The sequence below is a fragment of the Zea mays genome, chromosome 9, assembly GCF_902167145.1.
Source record: "Zea mays cultivar B73 chromosome 9, Zm-B73-REFERENCE-NAM-5.0, whole genome shotgun sequence".
Lineage (NCBI taxonomy): Eukaryota > Viridiplantae > Streptophyta > Magnoliopsida > Poales > Poaceae > Zea > Zea mays.
The window spans coordinates 18,285,341-18,310,655 of NC_050104.1; the positions used below are offsets into that span (position 1 = coordinate 18,285,341).

Consider the following 25,315-nt stretch of genomic DNA (forward strand, 5'->3'; position numbering starts at 1 on the left):
AACAGTTAAATCTAAATTTATTCCTTCATAAAAATATACATCTATTTGTATATTTAACACTATAGAAATAGAGCTTATATATTTTATCTATTTATGTTTTTCTTATGGATATAAGAGATAAAAATGGGCTGTGAAATGGATAGCTTTATCTATATGTGGTGTAAGCAATAAAAGAATCTAATATATAGATGAAATGTTGTTTTTCGAAATAACTTGGTAAAACCGCTGCTATTCTACAAATTGCTTGAAAATAAATGTTATTTTCTGAACATTTTCTCGAATCATGGATACCCTTTCTCAGCCAATAGCATTTTTTTTTTGCCGTGGCAAGTTCGTTTTGGTAACAGTCGCTAGCGAAAAAGCATCCGCCCACCTCCCCTCGTCTCTCTCGCGCTCCGCCGCCGCGCAAAACTGTCTGGTGATGACGAACGCCGCCGGTACGGCCCCTCACCCGACTCCGCCGACGCCGCTCCAACAACAACAGCATCAGCCACCCAAGGACCAGCAGCAGAAGGCGCTGGCCTTGAACGCATTCCGCCTGAAGGGGATCGGCGACCGCATCAGGTTCCACCTGAAGGGCATGAGCGTGCCCCCAGTCGCCGAGTTGGCCCACCTCATCTACGCGTTCGCCAGGTGCGCGTCCACTCCGCCTCTTGCGATTCCGAGCTTCCTAGGGTCCGCGCTGCCGCGCGCCCCGCCCCCTTCGAGTCCCCTTGCGGTTAGGGTTTATGCCCGCCGCGCCGTTCGTCTACGGCGTACTCACATTTCGTGTTGCGCGCATGCAGAGGGATTGACTTCGCGGTCTCAGCTGGTGATATTCCTCTGACAGCCGGTGACATACCCGAGATTCTGAGAAAGGTAATGTTGTTTCCTCTCATCTTGTATCAGTCCTTCAAGATTTAAATTAGTGGTATAGCGGTTACGATAAATTGATAAATTTATGTGCTGAGAAGCTAAAAGTACGGCCTGATTTTTTCTAGGACGAGCGTTTGAATGAATTAGTATCAATGCAGCATAGAAGAGGAACATTTATCTGATGCATATAAGGGCAGTCCTAACCCGGAAACTGCTATGCTACCCAGTTTCTATACCTTCCACGTCAATTAAAAATCTTCTAGTTCTAGGAAACTTATCTCACAACACATCGTTTCATAGCAGTGAGTCCATAATGAATTTCTAGCATTTTCTCGTCCCGCATTCTTCTCTCTTTGCCTTTCTCGTGTCCAACAAGAAAAACAGATCTCTCTCTCTCTCTCTCTCCCCCTCTCTCTCTCTCTCTCTCCCTCTCCCTCCCTCCCTCCCTCCTGTTCTTGTCTCCAAGAAGAGTGGGAGCGGCGGCCTATAGGCGTGGGCACTGGCCACGGGCTGTGGCGCAGACGACGGCAGAAGCAACATGTGGCACACAGCTGTGTGGATGCAGCGACAGTGACAACACGTGCGTTGGCACAGTGACATGCCTTGTCAACGACGGCGAGCGCGCGTCCAAGGTGGCAGGGGCAAGCCTAGTTCTTCCACCTTGGACATCGGAGCACAAGGCAATGCCATGGCCGCGTGAGTAGCACGGCACGGCATTGCTGGTATGTGATCTGCAGGTGTAGATCCGTCTTGACCGGTGAGGATCTACGCAAGGCTGTACAACCGTCTAGGCTGGTGAGAATTCATGGCAAGCTACAAGTCACTGATGGGGTCAACACTGGGCCCCACAAGATGGAAACGACATCTCGCCCAACGCAAAACGAGCGATTTCTTTGCAGTTTGGAGTGCAAACTGACACCATTTCTCATATGAGAAATGGTTTCTTCTTGCTTTTCTCTCTTTCTTCATTAAATTGGTTGTCACATCAGATTTTTCGCTTATGTGGCAAAGTATTTAATCAATGCCATGGAAACTATCCTAATTTCAGTTTTGAGATTGCCCTTAGAGCTTCTTGATTTCAGTAGAAGTAGCTATCTTGTCCTTTCCCTTTCCTTCCAAAAGCAGATTGTATCAATGCATGAGAAAATTGGATTTTTGGGACTCCAAACAATGTGCTTCACATTTTTTCCATTCGTAACATTAACTTCACAAAAATAGGACCTAAACCATGTCACATTCGGTTTTGATGCCATTTTTGTCATTTTCCCCTTCAGTGCGTACGTATAGATGCAAAAGACACAGAAGGGCACAGAAGGGCAAAAATGTCCAAAATTGCATCAAAACCAAGTGTGACATGTTTTGAGTTCTATTTTTGTGAAGTCAATGTTATGAATGGCAAAATTGCGAAGCACATTGTGTGGAGTCCCAAAAATCCAATTTTCTCATTAATGCATCATTAGTAGTGTTTTAATGAATGGATGGTAGGTTTTAATAGTTTACACTAGGTTTTTTTTGCAGCAAAAAATAACATAATTTACCAATAAATCGGCTGCATGCACATAGATATAAAAATATTCAACAACAACGTACAAAGACTTTTGTGCCAAGCGGTGGTGTATGTGGAGATTCTAACATGTTAAGTGAAATTAAATCACAACTGTATTCTCACAGCCCCCATCCTTGGTTTTTAGGTCTGAGGGGGTCGTGTTTGGTGTTTCTCAGGATTTTATGGATGTGTTTGTGTATTTTCGCTTTTGGCCTCCTTAAGTTGGCCTTATGTCTGTATTGTTCTAGTCCATTCTGGACTAAACTCCTTTTCTTCTTAATATAATGATGCACAGTTCTCCTGCGCATTCGAGAAAAAACCTTGAAGGCTTGAACTGACTCATGTTATGGGGGATTTAATTTGTTCACAAATTGAGGTATGACTGCCAATTGTTTGATGTTGATCTGAAATCTACCATTGTTGGGCAGGTATATGAGCTGAGGAAAGAAACAATTATACAATCTTCGCTTATGATACTAGCGATCTCTTGCAAGGTAAAGTTTATTTCCTTGTCAGTTTTATATGAGATGTCTCATAGTTGCTATTGTTCAACTGGAACCATTAACTTTTTAAAAGTCATATTTTTTTCTATTCAGAGTTCCAAACATATACATACTTATATAGAATTGGTAAGGAATAATCTATTACATAACAGTACATTTTCAGTAACTTACTATTTTAATCCTGGTGGGCTTGTGGTTGTCAAGTCAACGATGCACCAGCATTCATGTCAATATTCTGTTCGTTGTTTCACACCGAAGTTTCTGGAACAAAGGACAGGGAGTTGTTCCATTCACAGGCTCTTTAGCATATAAATATATAATTATATCCAAGCTATATGATCAGCTTTTTAGGTTAATCTACCGACAATGTCAAAGGTAGTAATTTACACTGGCTGTTTTGCAGAATGCTTGCTCCAATAAATGGTTTCAACCTGCAGATTCCAGAGACATTCTTAGAATGGTCAATGAGGTGTGCATGTAATATCTTTTATATTTTTAGTTATTTTCCCATGATCAGTTTTTCATATTTTTGGACCCATTCTTGTGGTGGGACGTCCCTCAGACATTAACTCGACTATTTGTGTTCCCCCTTGCTATGCAGCTCTCTGGCAACTTCTGCACGTCCACAGGCCAGGCAGCTAGTGACAGCACTGTGCTTGAAATTATATCACAAATAATGCCAAGGCACGTACCTATTAATACCATGAAATGTATACAGATTAAAATTTGTATGGAGTTTTTTGTTACCGTGGAAAAATATTTTAGTCAAAAGTGGCTGTGAACCTCAGTATCTGATTTTAAATGTGCTTGCTCAAAATGAGATGAAAACTTGCCGCCAGCATCGCATAGTTTTTTTATAATACACAATTGGGAATAAAGACATGATATAAAACCCAACTAGAGCTCAAATATAGTGATATTAACTATAGTAAAGATGCTTTCCTAGATCATGGATGGTCATGTGGATTTCTATCCTCGTTTCAGTCCAAAGACATTTCGATAAAACTAGAATACCATATTCATGTTTACCATATATGAAAGTTGAGTTGTAATAACTCTTGATTAAATCATGTAAGCAACTCAGCAGGTTGAAATCCTGAATCATACATTAGACATATAACACAAGCTATCTATTCAAACACCCTGTTGTTTATTTATGCTTATATTTTATAGGTATTACCCTCGGTTGAAGTTTGAGCGCCTAATCACTTCTATTGAAGCAAAGGTAGTTACTCTTTTAACTTGAAGTTGAATTTTATAATTATACCTAGTAAAAGTTGATCATTCATTATGTCAGCTTTTATCTAATTTGAAAATCATCATATGCTGTGGCATTCTTGATGAATGATAAAAGTTCCTTTTTTTAATCTTCGGATACTTGATTTTGATATTTTTGTCTACCCTATGTAGGTTGGCTATGATATATTAATGGCTGACTTCTTTATTGAGAGGAGCCTATCTCGAGATGAAAAGATTGTAAGTGTAGTCAGGGGCTTTGGAAACAAATGTTATGGCATGCATATTCAACATGCAAAATTTGATTGTTAGCTAATGGGTGTTTTTAACAAGTTACAATTGTTTTAATTGTTTGTGTATTGATGCTAGTATTTCAGTTGTTAACTTTTGAACTTTATTGTCTTTTTTAACAAACACGATTTGAACAAACCACAACGCTATCAAGTCTATGCATGGTGTTCACATGATAACTTCGCGTAGCATAACTTTTTTTTGAATGTTTAATTTCATGAGACTGTAATTGACACTATTTTCACAACGCACTCTGCACTGATCTCTTGTAAAGTTATTGCATACTCGAGCTCATAATCTTGGTGTTGGAATAGTTGAAAACCCTAACCCTTGAGTGGGCTAAGTGTGTACATATATATGGGGTACATGGGCTGTGCTTAACGTCCATAATACATAGATAGAAACCAATATTCTAACACCCCTGTAGTTGAAACTCTAGCCACGATAGATGTTGAGACTGGACCAAAACTCCGAGAACGAGGATGGAAGACCCTTAGTGAAGATGTCGGCAAACTGCGAGCTCGTTGGGACGTGATGAACGCGTACGTCCTCGATCCTCGACAACAATGTGTTCACAGACGAAGTGAAGGTCGATCTCGACATGTTTTGTGCGCTGTTGTTGGATGGGGTTGACGGAGAGGTAGACGACGCTGACGTTGTCACAGTCGATAGTACCTTGAAGGTATCGAAGGATTCATTTGACCATGCTCAAGTGCGGCTCATGGGGATCATGCACGTAGAGACAAACTTGTTGGACAACATACACTATTTTGGGTCTGGTGAAGGTGAGATACTGAAGAGCACTGGCTGGTAGGTAGTGGGGTTGCTAGAGAGCTTAGCCCGCGTGTCCACCGGTGTCACATGGCTTGCAGTCCAACATGCCAATGCGTTCGAGGATATTCAGGATGTACTGTCGTTGTTGGAGAAACAAGCCATCAAAGTGACCCTCAACAACAATCCCCAGAAATTGATGAAGGGGACCAAATCCTTCATTTGCGAGCTCATGTTGAAGGACGATGATGATCCAGTGCAGGAGGCTCGAAGAGGAGGCAATGAGCACAATGTCATCAACATACAGGAGGTGTCGAGGGGGTACACAGTGTCACTGCCACGCCAGTAGATAAATAGAGATGTGTCTGACTTAGCCTCAACCAAGCCAAGTTAGAGAAGATAGGTGACAAACCGGCTGTGCCAAGCGCGAGGGGCTTGCTTCAGACCATTGAGGGACTTGTTGAGCTTGTAGATCATGCCAGAGTGAGTAGCTTCAACAAAGTCGGTAGTAGACAATTTCAGTGAGAGTTCCATGGACAAAGGCATTCTTGACATCTAGCTGATGTGCTGGTCAAGAACGGGAGATGGCTAATGTGAGAATGACACGGATAATTGTGGGCCTTACGACATGATTGAACGTCTTATCATAGTCAACCCCAGGACGTTGCATGGATAATTGTGGGCCTTGTACCGGTCTAGAGAACCATCCGTCTTCCGATATGTCCTGACCCACTTGCTAGTCATCACATTGCTGCCTGGGGGACGTGACACCAAATCCGAGGTGTGATTGGCAAGAAGGGCCTAATACTCATTCTCCATAGTGTAATGCCAGTGAGGATCGACAAGGGCGCTATGGACAGGAGACGACACGAGAGATCGACGATGAGGTCACGGAGAGGATGGGACGATCAATAGGGCGAAGGACCCCAACAGCCTGTCGAGTCAACATTGGGTCGATATGGTGAGGGCCACAGTGAATAAAGAGGGAATGGTGCACCATCGGTTTGGCGCGGGAGCAAGGCAATGTACCCACTCAGACAGCTAATAGACATGCACTAGTTGGGCATAGCGCCAAGGAGCCGGCTCGGGCGAGGCAAAGGTGGGGCCATGGGGGCCACCAGGGGTTTGGTGGGGGTCGACGGGTGGGCACACGAGTCGACCGGGGCGTCAAGGTAGCCTGAAGGGAGTCCAAGTGCACAGGGACCGCCAGTGCCACAAATGAGAGTGGTGGGGATGAACCTACAGGGGAAAGAATAAAGGGTGGTTTGCAGAGGGAGCCACGAGGCCAAGAAGAAAATCCTACTTAGGAAGGGAGTCAGTGGTGGAGCTAAAGGGGCTCGAGATGTGGAAGTATATCTTGTCGAAGACAACATGATGGGAGATCAAGAGACAATTAGTAGCGAGGTCAAGACATCGATACCCTTTGTGACCAGGAGAGTAACTGAGGAAGACACAATGGGTGGAGCGAGGGGCGAGCTTATGAGGAATGGTGAAAGACGTGAATATGGTTGTAGGATGAAGCGATGCCAAAAAGAGCAAAATGGGGTGTCAAGGTGTGAATCACAATTATAAGAAGGTGATTAAGGAGGTAGGTGGTGGTGTGAGGCTCTCAACCTAGTACTGAGCAGGAATAGAGGCCTAAAATAGCAAGGAGCGCATGATGTTGTTAGTGGTGCGAATCATGCGCTCAGCCTTGCTATTATGAGAAGTGTAGGGAAAGGACATTCAGAGCTGCACACCATGGGATGAGAAGGGCTGAGAGGAGTTGTCAAGCTCATGGCCATTGTCACACATTACAACCCTTAACGGTGCGACCAAACTGAGTGGGAACCCACGCAAAGAAGTGCAGAATAGTCGCAAAAGTATCTGACTTCGAGCACAAGGGAAAAACCCACAAATAATGAGAGCAACGATCAAGAACTACAAGATTATATGTATAACCTGAAACACTAATAACAAGAGAGCTCCACAAATCATGGTGTATGATATCAAAATTTTGCGCAGCCTGGGAGGAGCTAGTGAAAGGGAGTCGAACATGATGACCTAGTTGACAGGCATTTCATAGAATGCTCAGAGGTGCCCCAAGTACAAGAAACGACTGAACTACTACACAACTTGGACAACACGACAAGGCTAGGATGATCGAGGCGTCGATGCCAAGTGCTAGAGGTAGTGGAAGTAGTCGATGCGTGCGGTTGCGGCGAAGACGAATGCGACGATGTAGTGGAAGCAGTAGGTGGATAAGGGGACACAGGCGAGAAGGCCCCGGGTAGCGAGATCCTTCACGGACAAGCCAAAAGGATCAAACTCAATAGAGCAAGAGTTATCAATGATAAACTGGCGAACATATACAAAGTTTTGAATAATATGGGGGCGACAAGGACATTGCGAAGATGAGAGGGCTTGAGAAGGATCACCTACTAAGATGACTCAGAGAATGTTCCCATTGCCCAACAATGATAAATGAAGGATGATATGGGAGAGGTGGGTGGGAAGGAAAAAGTATAATCACGTCTAGAGTGGTGTGGTAGGAAGCATCGGAATCAGCAACCCAGTCGGTGAGGGCAGGAGGGTTAGGGTCATTGTGCTGAAGGAACTAGCAAGAGACTATCGATCCCACTATCCAAGCCATAGGTTCTAGGGTCGGACAGAGGGTGGTGGCATGGGAAGTAGTGGTGGCTAAGGTGCTAGAGGCGCGGAGGGGAGTGGGTCAGGAAGTAGGAAGCGTTAGGTGTGGCTAGGGTGGAGGTAGGTGCGAAGGAGGTTCCGTTGGTGACGGGTTGGACCACATGGAGGTGTGGCCTATCCACGAGTTGTAGAGAGGGCCAAGGAGCTTCGCCTCTGTAAGTAGAGGGACTCTAACTCTCATCAAGAGGATGACACTATGAGTTGGGGCAATTTTCTGTTTATTTCCTCAAACACTACACAATGCCATACCTTTAGAGGGGTTGGGGACACATATTTATAGCCCTAGGGGCTGCACTACCACACCTTCTCACACACACTACACAACAGGATTGTCCTCTAGATGCTAAAGAGACTACAGAGGACAGTCAAAAGCGACTGTTGTCCTCTAGATGCTAAAGCGACTACAGAGGACAGTCAAAAAGCGACTGCTGTCCTCTAGATGCTAAAGAGACTACAGAGGACAGTCAAGCTGTCCTCTAGATGCTAAAGGACTACAAAGGACAGTCAAAAGCAGGCTGTCCTCTAGATGCTCAAGACTTATTCCATCATTCTCCCCCTAAGTCTTGGGCGTCGTCTTGTGAGAAAGTTGGGCCATCCCGGACCTGGAGCAAAGCTCAACAAACTTGATCTTCCCAAGGGGCTTGGTGAGCAGGTCTGCAAGCTGATCCTTGGTGTTGATGTAGCGCGCCTTGATGCTCCCTTCTGCCAAGCAGTCTCGGATGAAGTGGTATCTCAGCCGGATGTGCTTGCTCCGTTCATGGAACACGGGGTTCTTGGCCAATGCCAGAGCGGACTGGCTGTCCACCCTGAGTTCCACCGCTCCAGTGTCTCTCCCGAGGAGATCACCGAGCAGTCGAGCCAGCCAGAGAGCCTGAGTCGAAGCAGTGGACGCCGCTATGTACTCGGCCTCGCAGCTGGACATGGCCACCACCTGCTGCTTGACCGACTGCCAGCTGATGGGGCACTTGCCGAGGAAGAAGAGAATCCCGCTTGTGCTCTTGCTGGTGTCGATGTCGCTGGCGTGGTCGCTATCGCTGTACCCGACAAGGTGTGCCTCCCCAGGGCACCTCGGGTAGTAGAGACCGTGGTCGAGAGTCCCCGCAACATAGCGGATGATCCTCTTCACAGCCTGCTCATGCTCCGTCGTCGGTCGCTGCAGAAACCGACTAACGTAGCCGACGGAGTATGCCAAGTCAGGCCGTGTGTGGACGAGGTAGCGAAGGCTCCCCACAAGACGCCGGTACTGTGTAGCATCCACCTCCTCCGTCGTGCTGTCGCGACTCAGCTTCAGCCTCTCCTCCATCGGAGTGAGAGCTGGGTTGCAGTCGGTGAGCCCAGCCAGCTCAACAATGCGCTTGGCGTAGGCGGTCTGGCGAAGTGTGATCCCGGAGTCTCCCTGATGCACCTCAATCCCCAGGTAGAAGGAGAGATGCCCCAGGTCACTCATTTGGAAGGTGGCCTTCATCTCTTCCTTGAACGCTGCCACCTCTGCATCCTTGGCGCCGGTGATCACCAAGTCGTCGACGTAGACACCCACCAGCAGGGCATTTTCTCCATTGCCCCGCCGATAGATGGCCGCCTCGTGTGGGCTTGGCATGAAGCCCATCCTCTTGAGCGTGGAATCCAGCTTGACATTCCACGCCCTTGGTGCCTGTCGCAAGCCGTAGAGGGCCTTGCGCAGGCGCAACACCTTGCCCTCCTTGCCAGGGATCGCAAAACCTGGCGGCTGGTGTACATAGACCTCCTCCTTTAAGTCGCCGTTAAGAAACGCTGACTTGACATCCATGTGATGAACATGCCAGCCCTTCAGGGCTGCCAACGCGAGGAGTTGCACGGATTCCATCCGTGCTACAGGGGCGAAGGCATCGTCGAAGTCGATCCCCTCCTGCTGCAAGAAACCGCGTGCCACCAAGCGAGCCTTATGCTTGACGATGGCGCCGGCTTCATCCCTCTTCAGTTTGAACACCCACTTAAGGGTGATCGCGCGATGACCATGAGGGAGATCAGCGAGCTCCCAAGTGCGGTTCGTCTCAACCGTGTCCATCTCCGACTGCATCGCGGCACGCTAAGCCGCATGTTTCTCGGCCTCCGCGAAAGACCGAGGCTCACCATCGTCGCATGCAAGATGCAACTCTCCTGCCAGAATGCGAGATGCAGGGCCTGGCACCGACGGGTCGATGAGAAGGCCCTCCACCCTTCGATACCGCAACGGCTCGCCGTCGTAGCACGCGTCGACGCGCTCCTCGTCGCGGGACAGAGGGGTCACGAGCTCCACTGGGTCGTGCTCGACACGAGCTGGTGTCGGAGAGGACGTTCCCGGAGGGGGTACCGTCGGTGCTGGAGTACGTGGTGGCGAAGAGCTCGCTGTAGCCGGAGTCGTGGCTGGAGTGCGTGGTGGTGAAGAGCTCGTTGTAGCAGGAGCTGGAGAGTGTGGCGCGGGAGTCGGTGGAGACTTGGGGGCTGGGGTAGACCTGCTCGGAGAAGAGTTTCCTACTCCCCCAGCTCCCTCAAAGTGGACGTACTCGATGGTGAAGTCGTACGTCGGAGTCGTGCCGTCGTCCACCGCCTTGTCCCACGCCCATCCTCGCCCTTCGTCGAACACTACGTCGCGTGCCGTGCGCACACGCTGTGTTCTTGGGTCAAGGATGCGGTAGGCCTTCGAGCCCTCCGCGTAGCCAATGAACACCCCCGGGGTGCTCCTATCGTCGAGCTTGCTGATGTGGCCAAGCTCCTTGGTGAACGCGAGGCAACCGAAGACCCGTAGGTGAGAGACCGCCGGCTTGCGCCCATGCCAAGCCTCGTACGGTGTCATCCCGTTGAGAGCCTTGGTGGGCGAGCGGTTGAGGATGTAAACCGCTGTCACCACCGCCTCTCCCCAGAAGACAGCTGGCATTCCTCTCTGCTTGAGGAGAGCCCGAGCCATCCCCACAACCGTCTGGTTGCGCCGCTCGACGACGCCGTTCTGTTGCGGGCTGTACGACGCGGAGTAGTGGCGCTGAACGCCCTCATCCGCGCAGTACGACGCGAACTCAGCCGCCGTGAATTCGCCGCCGTTGTCGGTGCGCAGCACGCGCAGCTTGCGGCCGCACTCCGCCTCCGCAGCGACCTGCACACGCCTGATGGCGTTCGCAACCTCTCCCTTGCTGCCAAGGATCATCACCCACATGTAGCGGGAGAGATCGTCGACGAGCAGCAAGAAGTAGCGTCGTCCTCCTGGTGTGGCTGGTGTCACCGGGCCACACAAGTCCCCATGCACGAGCTCGAGCCTCTCCTTGGCTCGGAAGCTCGACTGCTGGGGAAAGGGGAGTCGTCTCTGCTTTGTCAACACGCAGACATCGCAGAATTGCTCCACATGGTCAAGGCACCGCAGGCCTCGTACCATCTCCTTGGCACTGAGCCGCTTCAGGGCCTCGAAGTTAAGGTGCCCGAAGCGCTCGTGCCACTGCCATGCCCCGTCGTCTCGACGAGCAGCAAGGCAGCAAGGTTGTGCCACCTTCACATTGAGGATGTATAGCCGATTTGGACACCTGTGTACCTTGGCAAGAAGGCGACGAGAGGGATCCCAGATCCTCATGACTCCGTGCTCGACCTCCACGCGCGAACCGTTCTCATCCAGCTGTCCCAAGCTGATGATAGAGTTCCTCAACGCGGGGATGTAGTAGACTCCGGTGAGCAGCCTGTGCTCACCATACGCGGCGGTGAAGACGACTGAGCCGGCGCCCTTGATCTCTACGCCGGAGGCGTCCCCAAACTTGACGGAGCCTCGGACGCTAGAGTCAAGCTCGGTGAAGAACTCCCGTCGGCCGGTCATGTGATGAGTGGCGCCGGTGTCGAGGCACCATCCTTCGATCATGTCCTTGTTGGAGCCGTCGCCGAGGAAAGCGCGTGCTTTCGACTCATCAAGGTGGAGGAGTGCCGCTGCGGCCGGTGCCGCTGGAGATGGCTCGATGCTTGCATGTGCCAGGAGCAGGGCCTCCTCCTCCGCCTCCGCCTGTGCGACGTTGGCCTGGCCACGTCGTGGCTGCCGACAATCCCTGGCCCAGTGGCCAAGCTTGCCGCAGTTGTGGCAGCCGTCGTCTCGTGCCGGCTTCTTGTTGCGGACGGCGCCGCCTTGGGCACCTCCACGTGCACCACCCTCAGCATGTCCTCGCGCCTCGGCCTGGGCGCCCCCACGCGCCTTGCGCGGCTTGCCGCGTTTGCGGCCTCGTGTCGAGGACTCCCCCTTCTTCTTGTCACCCTGGCAGGCCTCCCACTGCTCCCGAGTGAGATGTAGCTTCCCGCCGATAGTGATAGGCCCAGAGAGAGCCTGTGGTTCGTCGCCGTCGACCACCTTGAGGCGACCAATCGCCTCTTCGATCGTCATCGTGGAGAGGTCTAGCAGAGACTCGATCGAGCGAGCAATCTGCCTGTACTTCTCGGGGATACAACGGAAGAGCTTCTCAACAGCTCTCTCCTCATCGTAGGTGTCGTCGCCGAACTGCACCATCTTCTGCAACATAGTGTTGAGGCGGAGAGCAAAGTCATCAACATCCTCACCTGGCTTGAAGGCCAGGTTCTCCCACTCCTTGCGAAGTGCCTGCAGTGTGGTCTTGCGGGCCCGATCGCTGCCGATGCGGGTCGCAGCGATGGCGTCCCAGGCCTCCTTGGCAGTCCGCTTCTGGGAAAGCGAAAACTGCATCTCGGGCGGGACTGCAGCAATGAGGGCATCCAGCGCCCGCCGATCCTCGTGGTAGTCGACGTCGTCGTAACGAACTGCTTCCCACATGTGGCGAACCTGAAGCCGTACCCTCATCACCGCGGCCCACTCGACGTAGTTGGTCTTGGTGAGGGTAGGCCACCCACCGCCGGGACCGATGTCCCTGACAATGGCTTGGGCCATGCGGCGACCATGGTACCGATCCGGGGAGGGAGAACCGCGCCGCCTGTAGAGGCCGCGATCTCCGTCAACTCGGTCGCCGCCGCCGGGAGCACCGCCGGCGCGTCTATGCCCGTCTGGGCTGCCGCCGCGTGCGCCCCCGCCTGGAGCGCCGTCAGCGTGTCGACGCCTATCCGGGCTGCCGCCACGCGCGCCCCCATGGGGATGCGCGACTGCCCACTGTGCCGCCTGCTCTCGCGCTGCTTCCCTCGCCAGCCTAAGCTCTTCGTCGGTGTTGTCGTCGACAGAAGCAGAGCTGCCAGCTCTACTGCCGCGCAGAACCTCGAGCTCTGTTGCCGCCGCACGTGCAGCATCCGCCGCCTCCGCTGCTTCTACTTCCGCTCTCGCCGCTGCCAGTTCCGCCGCTGCCAACCGTGCTGCCCTCGCCGCTGTCGCTGCAGCCGCTGCTGCTGCTCGCTCGCGTTCTTGTGCCGCGGCGACCTCGGCCTCCTGCTGGCGCCGCACACTCGAAGTGGCCGAGCGTAGGGACATGGTGGGCTAGTGAGGGGTCGCTGCGTGTGGAAGAGGCTGTCTCGGACGAAAGGCTGCTCGTCTGAGCAGGGGAGGAAGGAACAGTTGGAGCTCTTGCTGCCGACTGAGTGTGGGGAGAGGAGAGGCGCGGGAAGGAGATGAGCACGAGATGTTTAGGCTGCAGGATAGTTTGGCTTTGATACCAATTGTAAGTAGAGGGACTCTAACTCTCATCAAGAGGATGACACTATGAGTTGGGGCAATTTTCTGTTTATTTCCTCAAACACTACACAATGTCATACCCTTAGAGGGGTTGGGGACACATATTTATAGCCCTAGGGGCTGCACTACCACACCTTCTCACACACACTACACAACAGGATTGTCCTCTAGATGCTAAAGAGACTACAGAGGACAGTCAAAAGCGACTGTTGTCCTCTAGATGCTAAAGCGACTACAGAGGACAGTCAAAAAGCGACTGCTGTCCTCTAGATGCTAAAGAGACTACAGAGGACAGTCAAGCTGTCCTCTAGATGCTAAAGGACTACAGAGGACAGTCAAAAGCAGGCTGTCCTCTAGATGCTCAAGACTTATTCCATCAGCCTCAGCTACTCCCACCCATGCAACCACCTTTCCGTCGAAGGCGCAACCACCCTGAGACCCCACACCCCTCGGTGTGAGGGAGCATGCGAGGAGCCAGGCGCGGAGGGGTGCGTGGTAGGTCAGTGCAACGACGAGCGTCCCAAGGCAGGAGTGGAGGAGGGCGGGCGTGAGGGATGGCTCTTGGAGTTGTAGAGGGCGGTAACGGCGTCAGAGCGAGGAGGCGACCCCTTGGTCAGTTCCTCGAGGATGAGGTCATTTTGGCCCTTATGGAAGGACAGGAACATGACCGAGCGAGTGATCCAAGTGCGAGGTGGTTGTTGTGCCCATTGAGGCAATAGAGAAGGTTGAAGCCAAGCATACGGTCGAGATCATAAAGAGAGGCTACCATGTCTTTCATGTGGCGGTAGTACTCGGTGACAGAGAAGTCCCTAGACAAAGGTCCATAAGGCGACATCAAGGTGAAGAGCATGAGTCCCGTAATTGCCGAGGAACTGCTTCTTGATGGCAACCTAGGCCTAACGGGTAGTGCCACACCGCTCGCGAATGACGTCTTGCAGCTCAACAGTGACCATGCCGAGTATCCAGGAGAGGACCACACTACCCATCCGCCGCCAGGAGGGTTGAGGGACATCATGTCGGTGAGAACGTGGTTGTCCATGGTGCAGTGTGAGGAGGACGAGGTCGCGCCAACGGGGTAGGTGGAGGAAGCCGGGTCGAGGAGGATGGGGACCCAAGAACAGATGTTCTAAACACCCGCTGCCTAGGCATGAAGGTTGGCGACGGTGGCAACCTCGTATGCCATGGAGGGTCGACGACTGGGGGCTCCCGCGGAGGGTCGATGCAGGTAGAGCCAAGCAGATGACGCTTAGCGCTGGCCAGCTGACGAGTGAAAGCATCCTGTGTAGTGTGTTCGTGCTCTCATGCAAGAGCGGCGACATGTTCGCGCTCCCGTGCAATAGGCACAACAGTCGTGGCAGCAGTGAGGGCTATGGCCAAGGTAGAGTGAGCCGCTACAACATCAGGGGGCATGACTGGCGGATTTGCGAAGGGTGGAGAGGACTTAAGGAGGACACCATGGCCGCCGCCGCCGGTAAACGGGCCTAGACAAGGTAGACCCAAACCGGGAAACGTCAGGATCAGTTGGCGCCTAGGTCAAGGGCGGCTGGGCCAAGGCCGGCTGGAGCAGGGGCGGCGAAACCATGGCCGGCCGGATCCCCACCTACAGGGGGAGACAAGCAGACCAACAGGAAGCAGAGGGGCTAGGGCGGGTGGAGCAGGGCCCATGCGAGAGGCCGCGACGGCCTGCTGCCTGCAGCAGCCTAGCACTGGTAAGGGAGGACGACACACCTAGTGCCGGTCTTGAGGGTGGGGCCCAGGGGTGGCCGCCCCGGGCCCCCAAGCTTATAGGACCCTATGCTAGATGTATATTTAGAAGAAACTTTTAATATAATAATGTAATGTGTATCTTCTTTTTGTTTGATATGAATATTTTTAGACATATATTGATTATTTATATTGGAAACATATATATATATATATATATATATATATATATATATATATATATATATATATATATATATATATATATATATAGAAGGCCTCTATTTTAAATCTGCCTCGGGCCCCTAAAATCTCAGGACCGCCCGCTGCCCACACCGGCTGGAGAGGAGGGGAGCTTAGGTGCGCGGCCGCGGCCATCGCCACCTAGTGGCGAGGGAGTAGAGGTGGGGAAGAGGGAGGCGGCGGCACATCAGCCATGGCTATTGCGCGGGCGGCGGGAAGGCTAGGTGGCGGTGACTGGGGCAGGGAAGGAGAGAGAGAGGCTGGCTGGATACCATGTTGGAATAGTTGAAAACCCTAACCCTTGAGTGGGTTGATGGTGTACATATACATGAGGTACATGGACTGGGCTCAAGGCCCATAATACATAGACAGAAAACAATAGTCTAGCACACTTGGGTACATCTGATGTTTCTGTATGCTACCCACTTCCTTTCCCTTGTAGTACAAAAGAAAAGATCTAGCTTGTTTACGTATCTTCTTAATTGGAATGTATTAGATACCTATACCATCTGTTTCAAGCTACAGAGGCCAGAAGCATGTTGACTACCTGCACTAGTTTGAACACTACCAGTGGCATAGAGTTTGCCTCTATGCTAACTAATGCAAGGACTATCTATGAGCCCTTAGCCCACACTCGTCCTGTCCAAGCATATGGTTGTATTTGTACAGATTGCAGTTAGGGGCATACTTGTGACTGGAGTTCAGGGGTGTCTATTTAGTTTTTTTACATGTAGGCTCTGTAAGTAACTTAACCAACATTTTTCCAGAGACTAATTGTCGTACAAAAGGAAAATTTAGATGCCTCATCATGTGTCTCAAGTCCACCACATGTGAGGTTCGTTTCTCTCAGCTTTGATGTCCATCACCTACTAATGTTAACCCAAGAAATATGAGTGATTCCTTTTTTCTGTTCAGCTTTTTGGTCAATGGGAAGGGTGTGGACAAGAGGACTAATGTTTCAATGGTTAGTGGTTTCCATGCCTTCTGTAACCTCTGGTTAAACTTCATCTTTTTTATTGGAAAATTTAACTCAGCATTTCAAACAGGAACAAGGACCCCAGTTACCTACTGATATCACCAAAATGCTCAAATATGGGGCTAACATTATCCAAGGTGTTGGATATTTTAATGGTATGCTCGGTCACCATGCTATGCTCTGAGTTGTACTTTTTATTATACACCGATCTGGCGAATTGTTTATTTACGCCTTTTGATTTTAACTTTGCAGCTAATTATATCATAGCTGTAGCAGTTGTGAACGATTTGACATCCTTCAGTGCTCCAAAACTGGATGACTATGCACAACCTATCACTGTTTATCCTGCAGGTAGGTGAAATCCATTTTAGTTCTTTTAGTTGCAGAGTGAACTCAGTGCTGGCTGTTCCCACATGAGTGGGGTTTGGGGGAAGCCATAACCGAGGCAAGCCTTACCCCTGCATTTTTGCAGAGAGGCTGCGTTGAACCCAGGACCTTTGGCTTTGGCTCAGTGGGAAGGCTTCTCACCACTGAAAGTTCAGTATATTTTATGCTATGCGTCCAGTTTGTTGTTGTTGTTGTTGTTGTCGTCGAGTTTCTTGACTGGGACTGAAGTGTGTTTTAAATGACATTTTGTAATCTCTCGATTGAAATATCCATGTAGGTTCATTTAAATTTGTGTCTGATTCTTCATACCCACTGACATTATAGTTTTTTATGTTATTTTTTGTTTTTTTAGAAATGGACTATCAGTTTTACTCGTAATTATTCAATTCAATTCTTGCTACACCTTTTGAGTTTTTTCACCATCGTCAATCTGCTCTTGTCTCTGTTTGGCCTTATGTTGGAAAATGGAAATAACTGATTGCTACCTCCATCCCCAAAAACTTTATGTTCGTAAATCAAACTATCTTAAGTTTGACTAAATTTATAGATAAAGTTGTCAACTTATGATACAAATAGTTATGCTATGAAAACATGTTCAGATCTAATGATACTTATATTTGGTAATATATACATTAATATTCTATTGTATAAAATTGGTCAAACTTTAGATAGTTTGACTTAGAATAAAATAGAAAGAGTAAAATGCATCAACGGTCCTCGAACTTGGCATACTGTGTCAATTGGGTCCCCTGGGTCCCCGTACACTCTTGAAACTAGGAAAACAGGTGTTATAACTTTGCCAGCCCATTCAAAATCAGGTTTGCTCAAACCGTTTGCCGACGTGGAGTGCCACGTTAGAGTCACTTGGATCCCCGAACTTTCATTAGTGCGCTCCAACGTGGCTCGCTATGTCAGCATCCGGTTTGAACAAACCCGGTTTTGAATGGTGCAGACAAGTTATAGCACCTGTTTTTCTGGTTCTGAGAGTTCGGAGACCCAATTGACACAATATATCAAGTTCGAGGACTGCTGATGCATTTTAATCAAACGGAAACATCAAGCTTTTGGGGATAGAAGTAGTACCGAAGATTGATTGTGGTGTTATGCATGATCATGGACATGGAGCATGTAAAGTGAACCTGTTGTCTGGAACTGGATTCAGTTTCTCTGTAAAGTGATAGGAGCTGGGACTCAGTATGTAGGTGGACAGTTACTTGTATAGTTTCCCTCTTTTAAACTGACTATATATATTTTTGGCTGTAAACATGAATTCCTGTCTGTTTGTGATAACATGCAGCTTTTTAAAGACTTGGTTTTTTTTTGCTCTGCACAAAATAGACTTGTGTTTTCCCCTAGTTCTTCCCATGGGCAAATGAAACCTGTAAGTTCAGTTTTATTGATCCATAAAAGTGAAATACCTAGCTGTACTTGAACAATCAGTTTATATTGGAAGAGACCATACTTGTAAGCAAATGAACCTATGAACAACATAGAAAGGTGACACAAATGCCGGATCATCTGCTAGCAGCCCATGCGGGGCTTATTTGCATAGTTATTGAAGCTGGATGGGCAATTGACCTGCTCAGGCAGGTTCAACAGTTTTCCTCTCCAACAACTAGTCCTCTTAGTAGCAACTACCGAGTATATTTGCCTTGGTGATGTGATCAGCGTGGTTGTATCTAAGTACCTAAACCCCAATTGTATGCTGATCGTTTCAGTTGGTTCGTGCAAAGTCAGATGGCTCAGTGATAATTTGCATCTATCTGATGACTTGAATCATGCTGAACCAGGCTTTAGTTCTGCTAGCAGTCTGTCCAGTTTCAATAACTACGTTTATTTGTTGATAGCATTTCCATTCATTTTTCGGTATCATGCCTTGGTTTCTTGTTCAAAATAATATGGTTTGCTTGCATGAAGTACATGTAGTGACAGTAACTAGTAAGAGTTAAACCATGTGAGTATTTTTTTATTGTAGTTCTAATTGCCAGATTAGCAAAAGTTGATTGCCCTCTTTGGTTCCCCTGCATTCATTGTCTTTATGTAGTGTGGCCATAATTTGAGTTTTAAGGCTGTCCGCAGCAGATCGTGTAAAATAGGGGATTTACACTGTAGATTACATTGTTTACAGAGTGAAGTTTGAAATAGGGGATGCAATAGAATAGTTGCTGGAGACAGCCTAAGTAATACAGTATATGCATTTTCTTAGTGATGGCTTATTTTTTAATAATTTCTTCCATTACAGTTAACGATGTGTACTGGTCTCTTGTAGATTCTGATGTACTTGAGGGACCATCAAGAGTTTCCCTAAATTGTCCTATAAGGTACTGTACTACTGTGCTGCACTTTTCATGGAATATGCTCACTGTACCATTTTCAAACATTGTACATTGTCAAATCTTACGCATATAAACATATATGTATGTAGAGGAACTATTTATGACTGACCAGGTGTCCAGGAGGAGGGGGGGGGGGGAGTAATACAGCCCTCAGGCATTTTGCTTAAGCAAAAGACCTTAACATGCAGGTCGAGAAAACCACCGAACAGTTGCCCCACCCATACACAACAGCGTTGTAGCCCATGTGTGAGTGGCCACAACCAGGGCAGAATCTTAGGCATGGAACAGACAGGGGAATTTTTTTAACCCCTGCCTGAAATTTGCTTCCATGGGAGCCACCTAACTAGCTCAGCTAGATGCCCTTTCAATATGGACCTTGAGGATAAATAATAGTTGTTTTAGTGAACAACTAATCTTAGTGTCTACTTAGTTGGGAATAAAAAAAATACTGCACATGGATGGTGATGGAAAGAGTGCAAAAGAAATAATCGTATCTTGAATCCATATGATCGCAATTCGCTATGACTATGACTACACACAGCCTCCTATTGAATTGGACCATACATTCAGAATGTAACAACTTTCTGGCTGCGTCTGCAATTTCTCACTCAATAACTTTTAGATAGTTGGGTAACATTTTGAAAATTTGATATCTGCTTGACATATACTAATCAATTTAATATATTTGGTTGTAAAAACACTAGATCTGCCTTTTGATGTTGAACTTATTTCCCCCTCTCCTGTCGTAGTTTTAGGCGCATAAAAACTCCTATCAAAGGCCGTCTTTGCAAACACTATCAGGTATTTATTTAATCTTGCCTTGTTTATATTGATTCTGTGATTTTTTTTATTACAAAATGGTAACATGACTGTATTGTTTAGTGTTTTGATTATGATAATTACATGGAGATGAACTCAAGAAAACCAAACTGGCGCTGTCCATATTGTAACACCTCCTCAAGCTTCACTGACCTACGTATTGACCAAAAGATGATGAAGGCAAGTTACATTTTGCTTATATTTGTATCTCATTTTTTTTCTATCTGACCTCCTTTTTTCCTTTTAACTCAGATACTAGAAGAGACTGGAGATGATGTCACTGATGTCCTTGTATTTGCTGATGGATCTTGGAAAGTTGTTCCAGCTCAGGATGAAAAATCTGATAGACATAGAGGTGACACAATTCAGCAGGCTGGAGATGCTGTAGAAACTGGTTCACCTTCTCGAGATGTCATAGATCTGATAAATGGCAATGATGATGGTGATATGCAAATGGATTGGGCATCGGCTCCAGAAGATTCAAAGCCTGTGTTGAATAGTCAAGATTTGTCTGTATCAGACTATCTTACAGATTTCCCTATGACAGCTCAGACAGAAGATCTGAATCGAGGGGATGGAAATAATGGGGGAAGCAACATGGCTTCCACTTCACGTCAAAATTTGTTACTACCTCCTACTAGTGGGCTGGGCTCAAGTTCATTAGGGACCTTGGAATCTATTCTACCTCAAAATGTTCTGCACCCTGTTATCACAGATGCAGTCTCTCCTTCTCTTGAAACCTCTTCAGCATCTGGCATGCAACATGTTTCACAGGAAACACATTGTGGAACTGTACAGCTGCAGCCACAAATAGGTCCAGTACATGGGTCCGAAGTGAGAAGGCTTCCTATACCTAGAAATCCCAGGAGAGAGCCAATAGGAGTACAGGGGTTGACGGTTCCACCACAGAATCCTGGGTCATCAACAAGGTTGCAGCCAAATATTCTCAATTGTCCACCTCCTATCCCGCTATCTAGTCCATCCTCTTCAACTTACCAAGCACATCAAGTGAAGAATCCAGACAGTGTCATTGCTTCAAGGAACAGTGGTAGTGGGCCATTACCAAGGACTCCTAGCGTCGCTGCTGCATCATTGCACCTACAGTCGACAGCACGGGTAATCATCTTTTCAAGTCTTTGTATTATCATCTGTTCTAGCTTCAAACATAAGATACTATAACTTTTCCAGTAGTCAACTTGAAAGTCGCAATCAGTATATTCTGTGAAAAGTGAAAAGGCTATCATCAGAACTAGGATAGTGAATAAAGGAAAATCGTATGGCACCCAGGGGGGTGGTGCCCTTGTTAGCTAAAGGACTGAAATATAAAATACCGTGTTACAATGTTTCAAAAATCATCACAAAAATCATGTTTGATGCTGAGATTTAAGAAAACAGAAGTGTCATTGTTGTTAGAGTGGACTCACTAACCAGTTCAACCCAAAGCTTAAGCTCACAGGAGAAGGTACTCAATCCACTTATACACTTCAACACCCCCACTCACGTGCAGCAAGAGAGAAAAGGTGAACACACACCAGAGAGAAAGGCGCAAACGTGGAAATAAATGGGTGGAGGCACAAATAAAGCCTCTGCCAGGATTCGAACTCGAGACCTCTGACTTCGATACCATGTTAGAGTGGACGCACTAATCAGTTCAACCCAAAAGCTTGGTTAGTGTGTCCACTAACACTAACAATTGTCAGCACATGATATACAGCGCCAGGTTGATTGCTTGTCTACTTTGGTTCTTGCCTTCTTGGCATCTTAAGATGAATTTGAAACTGAGTTGTTGTGGCTAGCAAAAGGGCCTCTAGCCGAGTTGGTTAGGTGGTCTGAGTAGCACTTTCGACTTAGGAGAAACTAGGTGGCATTTTATTAAGAAGAAAATAGGCACCCGAATTCGACTCGACGAGGACTTAAACCTAGGTGGTCATGGTATACATTCACACCCTCGACCAACTGAACTAGCTCAGCTTCCTCAATCCTCATACATGTATGTCAGACCACCTTGCAATTAGCTTGAATTGTTTTATCCTTTCTTTTTGAAAAAAAGTCTGCATAACACCTGAAATATTAGCATAACAACTACAGGTTGCACATACTATTTTTAATGAAACCCCACAGGAAGTGAATGGAACCCGTAAGTTACCTGGCCTAATTCAACTGGAATCTAGTGATACTAATCACAAAGTCCTTACTGACCAAAGGAACTGTTGCAGCAGTGGTGGTATATGGACTGTTGTATCTCTACAACTGCAGGCCTTCCTAATGCAATGACAGCTTTGTTTCATATTCGAGAAAAAATGTGTCAAAGGAACCATAGAAACTGGTAACAACTAATAAGAATCAGTGAATCACATACTAGTTTGCTGTATTGCTGTCAGTATATACTGGGTGACAGGTTGATTGCTGTACTAGCAAGGTTTTTGGTGGCGCTAGGACCTGAAACTTGATGTAGTGAAAGCATTTATGTCTGTTGCCGAGTCCAGCACCAGCAGACAGTGACAGTTCTATGGCACTGAAAGGGTCTTCACTATTATCTTACTTATACTCCCTCTGTCCCAAAATATAGTTCTTTCTAGCCTTCTTTTTTCTGTCTACATTTGAATGGATGATAATGAATATAGACATACATACAAAATATATTCATAGGTTAATTAGTGAATGTATATTTTATCTAAAACGAATTATATTTTGGGATGGAGTACTATATATCACAATAGCAAACATGCATTGACATAATCACAATTATTGGCAGGATATTCGCAACACATCGAGCCATCTACCCAGTCGAGTTGTTGGTCTGCCTGCGCCACACCTCATGGGTGCACGACCACCACCAGGAATTTCAGTGCAGGCTGGAGGAGCGAACGCCTACAGAACTATGCAACAGACTCCAACTATGGATCCACTGAGGCACACACGGATGAGCATGAACCAAACAGCACTGGCTGCTGCCGGCCAAACCACCGCTGCCGCGTATGTCCGACCAACCCAAGCAGACATCCAAAACCATCTCTTTCCTGTGCAGCAAAGCCAGGCACCACGATCGCAACAAGTGCCACGAACAACAACCCCGCCTCTACAGCGGGCGCCACCGCACCTGCAACCTCCCAGTGTACCACCGACTGTTCCAAGCACACCTCAGGCTGGACCTTCGCATGGTCTTCCACCGGAGCTCCCTGTGGATGATAGCTGGCGCCCCACGGGACAGATGAGAGGGAGTCTGACAGGCAATGCTTACAGTTCTGCAATTAGGCACTATCGGGGCCATTCTGAGCAGCAGCAGGGCGAGCCTCGGCCTCCCAACACTTCAGGTGCGCGAAGGCCTCAGTAACTGCCAGACATTGCGGCGTTGCCCTGATTATCAAGCAGGGCTTGGGCAGCTAATTTACCAAGAGATTTTAATTTATTATCATAGCTAATTTGGCGCTATGATGATCTATGTTAGTGTAGGTAGGGGAGCCTAGTGAGTAGTGATAGTGCTCTGCTTGTCTACAACGCACTCTGATGTTAAATTAGTAGTATCAGGTGAACCATTTGTGTACCCAATATGGAACGTGGATTTTTTATGCTAATGTTTTGCCTGTGTAATTGGACCGATTTTCATGTGAAATTCCTGAACGATTCCCATGAAAATGAACAGGTAACTTGCATATGAACAATGTAGTGTAGTACAGTATATACTTCTGTTCCTGTGTTCGTATGCTGGTGTTGTTGAAATATAAGCCGAAATCTAACGTGGGTCTTACGGGAACGTTTAAGGCTTGTTTGGTTATTTTCAATCCATATGGATTGGAGGGGATTTATACAGATTGGGAGGAATTTTGACTTACTAAGGATTGAAACCCCTCAATCCCCTTCAATCCATATGGATTGGGGTAAAACCGAATAAGCCCTTAGAGGGTTCGTGATTCGGGATATGTCAATTAACGGATTTGTTTTGGTATTGAACTATAGTCTCTCTGGATGCGTGTTATATATATACGGGAAGAGATATAACTTATTTTATTTTTTATGTTTTGTAAACTCTCATTATATAGTGAAATTTGCTAGTTGGCGCGCTTATCATTTTTAGGTGAAGTTATGTGTCTTGTGTTTAATCCATGTTTGCATTATTTGCTAACGAGTGAACTAGAGTTAGACATAAGATTGAAAAATAAATCTAGTGTTTTGATTGCTCTGTAAGTTTGTTGTGTCGTCGTGTGCGATTGGGTCTACTATTCGCCGTTTTTTAGATAGAGTTAATCTTCATGTTGTTGTCGATCGATGGTGGTACCTATTCATTTGCAAAAACTATTGTTAAGAGGCAGATTACCACAAGGAGGTTATAGCTAGAGTTACACTAATTTTTTTTTTGCAGATTATATTTTTTTTCTAGTTATTTTTGTTATTTCTCTGTCATGTCAATGAAGTATGATCTTCTCTATCTTTGGATCAAGGCACAAGGTTCGCTCTATGGCAAATCAAGATGAGGGACATTCTTACTCAAACTGAAGTCGATGACACTCTTGATAAGTTCAGTAAAAAAGATCCAAAATCTTGGACCCATGAGGAGAAGATTGTAAGGCCGTGACTCAAATTCAATTTCATCTTTCAAATAATATTTTGCAAGGTTGTTTACAAGAGAAAAATACATCTATTTTATGGCTCAAGCTAGAGTTGATTTGCATGTCTAAGGATTTGACAAGAAAAATGCATATGAAGATGAATTTATAAACGCACAAGATGCAAGAGGATGGTTTTGTGCTTAACCATCTTTCAGTTTTTAAGAAGATCGTTTCATATCGACATTTTATGGAGGTAGATTATGATGATGATGGTTTAGATATTATTCTTTTGTGCTCGTTGCCTAGTTCTACAACACATGGTGTATTTTCATATTGAATAACTGTGTCGCATGGTGTATTTTCATATTGAATATCATATGTATAGTTGTATACATAGGTTTCTCTAGTCCTATGTGGGGCTATGCTTTCAGCTGTAACTTTTTTTTGTCAAAGTAATACATGGATATGTACATCTTGAAAATGGATTGACTAACAAGTTCCCTGAATTATGACCATGTGCTTCAAAAACTGTGTCTAACTTTTGAAAAGAAAACTGTGTGTCCCTTTGTTCGTGTTAACTGCTGATGCAATTGTTTGCTACTAGACAACCTTGAAATGTTGAACGATTTGCATAACCTTGCAACTGAAGGTTGGATGGTGGAAATTCAAACGTTGAACGATTTGCTATTAGTCACTACCTGCCGGTGCTGGATATTGTAGGTTACAACAATACAAGGTGATTATTTTTCCCATCATTAGTTTGTTAACATGACGATCCGAGCTGGTGTAATATGTACCTAATATG

The 25,315-nt window shown here is 47.2% G+C and overlaps 1 protein-coding gene across 1 annotated transcript; it reads left to right on the plus strand.

Moving 5' to 3' along the window:
- The first annotated feature begins 353 nt into the window (after positions 1–353).
- Positions 354–23,552, plus strand: LOC100217275 (uncharacterized). Its single transcript, NM_001320109.1, has 16 exons — positions 354–633; positions 786–858; positions 2,830–2,895; positions 3,308–3,373; positions 3,506–3,588; positions 4,078–4,129; positions 4,315–4,380; positions 16,213–16,280; positions 16,361–16,409; positions 16,492–16,576; positions 16,674–16,772; positions 19,078–19,129; positions 19,894–19,945; positions 20,027–20,143; positions 20,216–21,079; positions 22,719–23,552. Exons 1-16 carry the CDS (start codon positions 422–424, stop codon positions 23,295–23,297), a joined length of 2,583 nt encoding a protein of 860 aa, NP_001307038.1. The 5' UTR covers positions 354–421; the 3' UTR covers positions 23,298–23,552.
- The last annotated feature ends 1,763 nt before the right edge of the window (positions 23,553–25,315 follow it).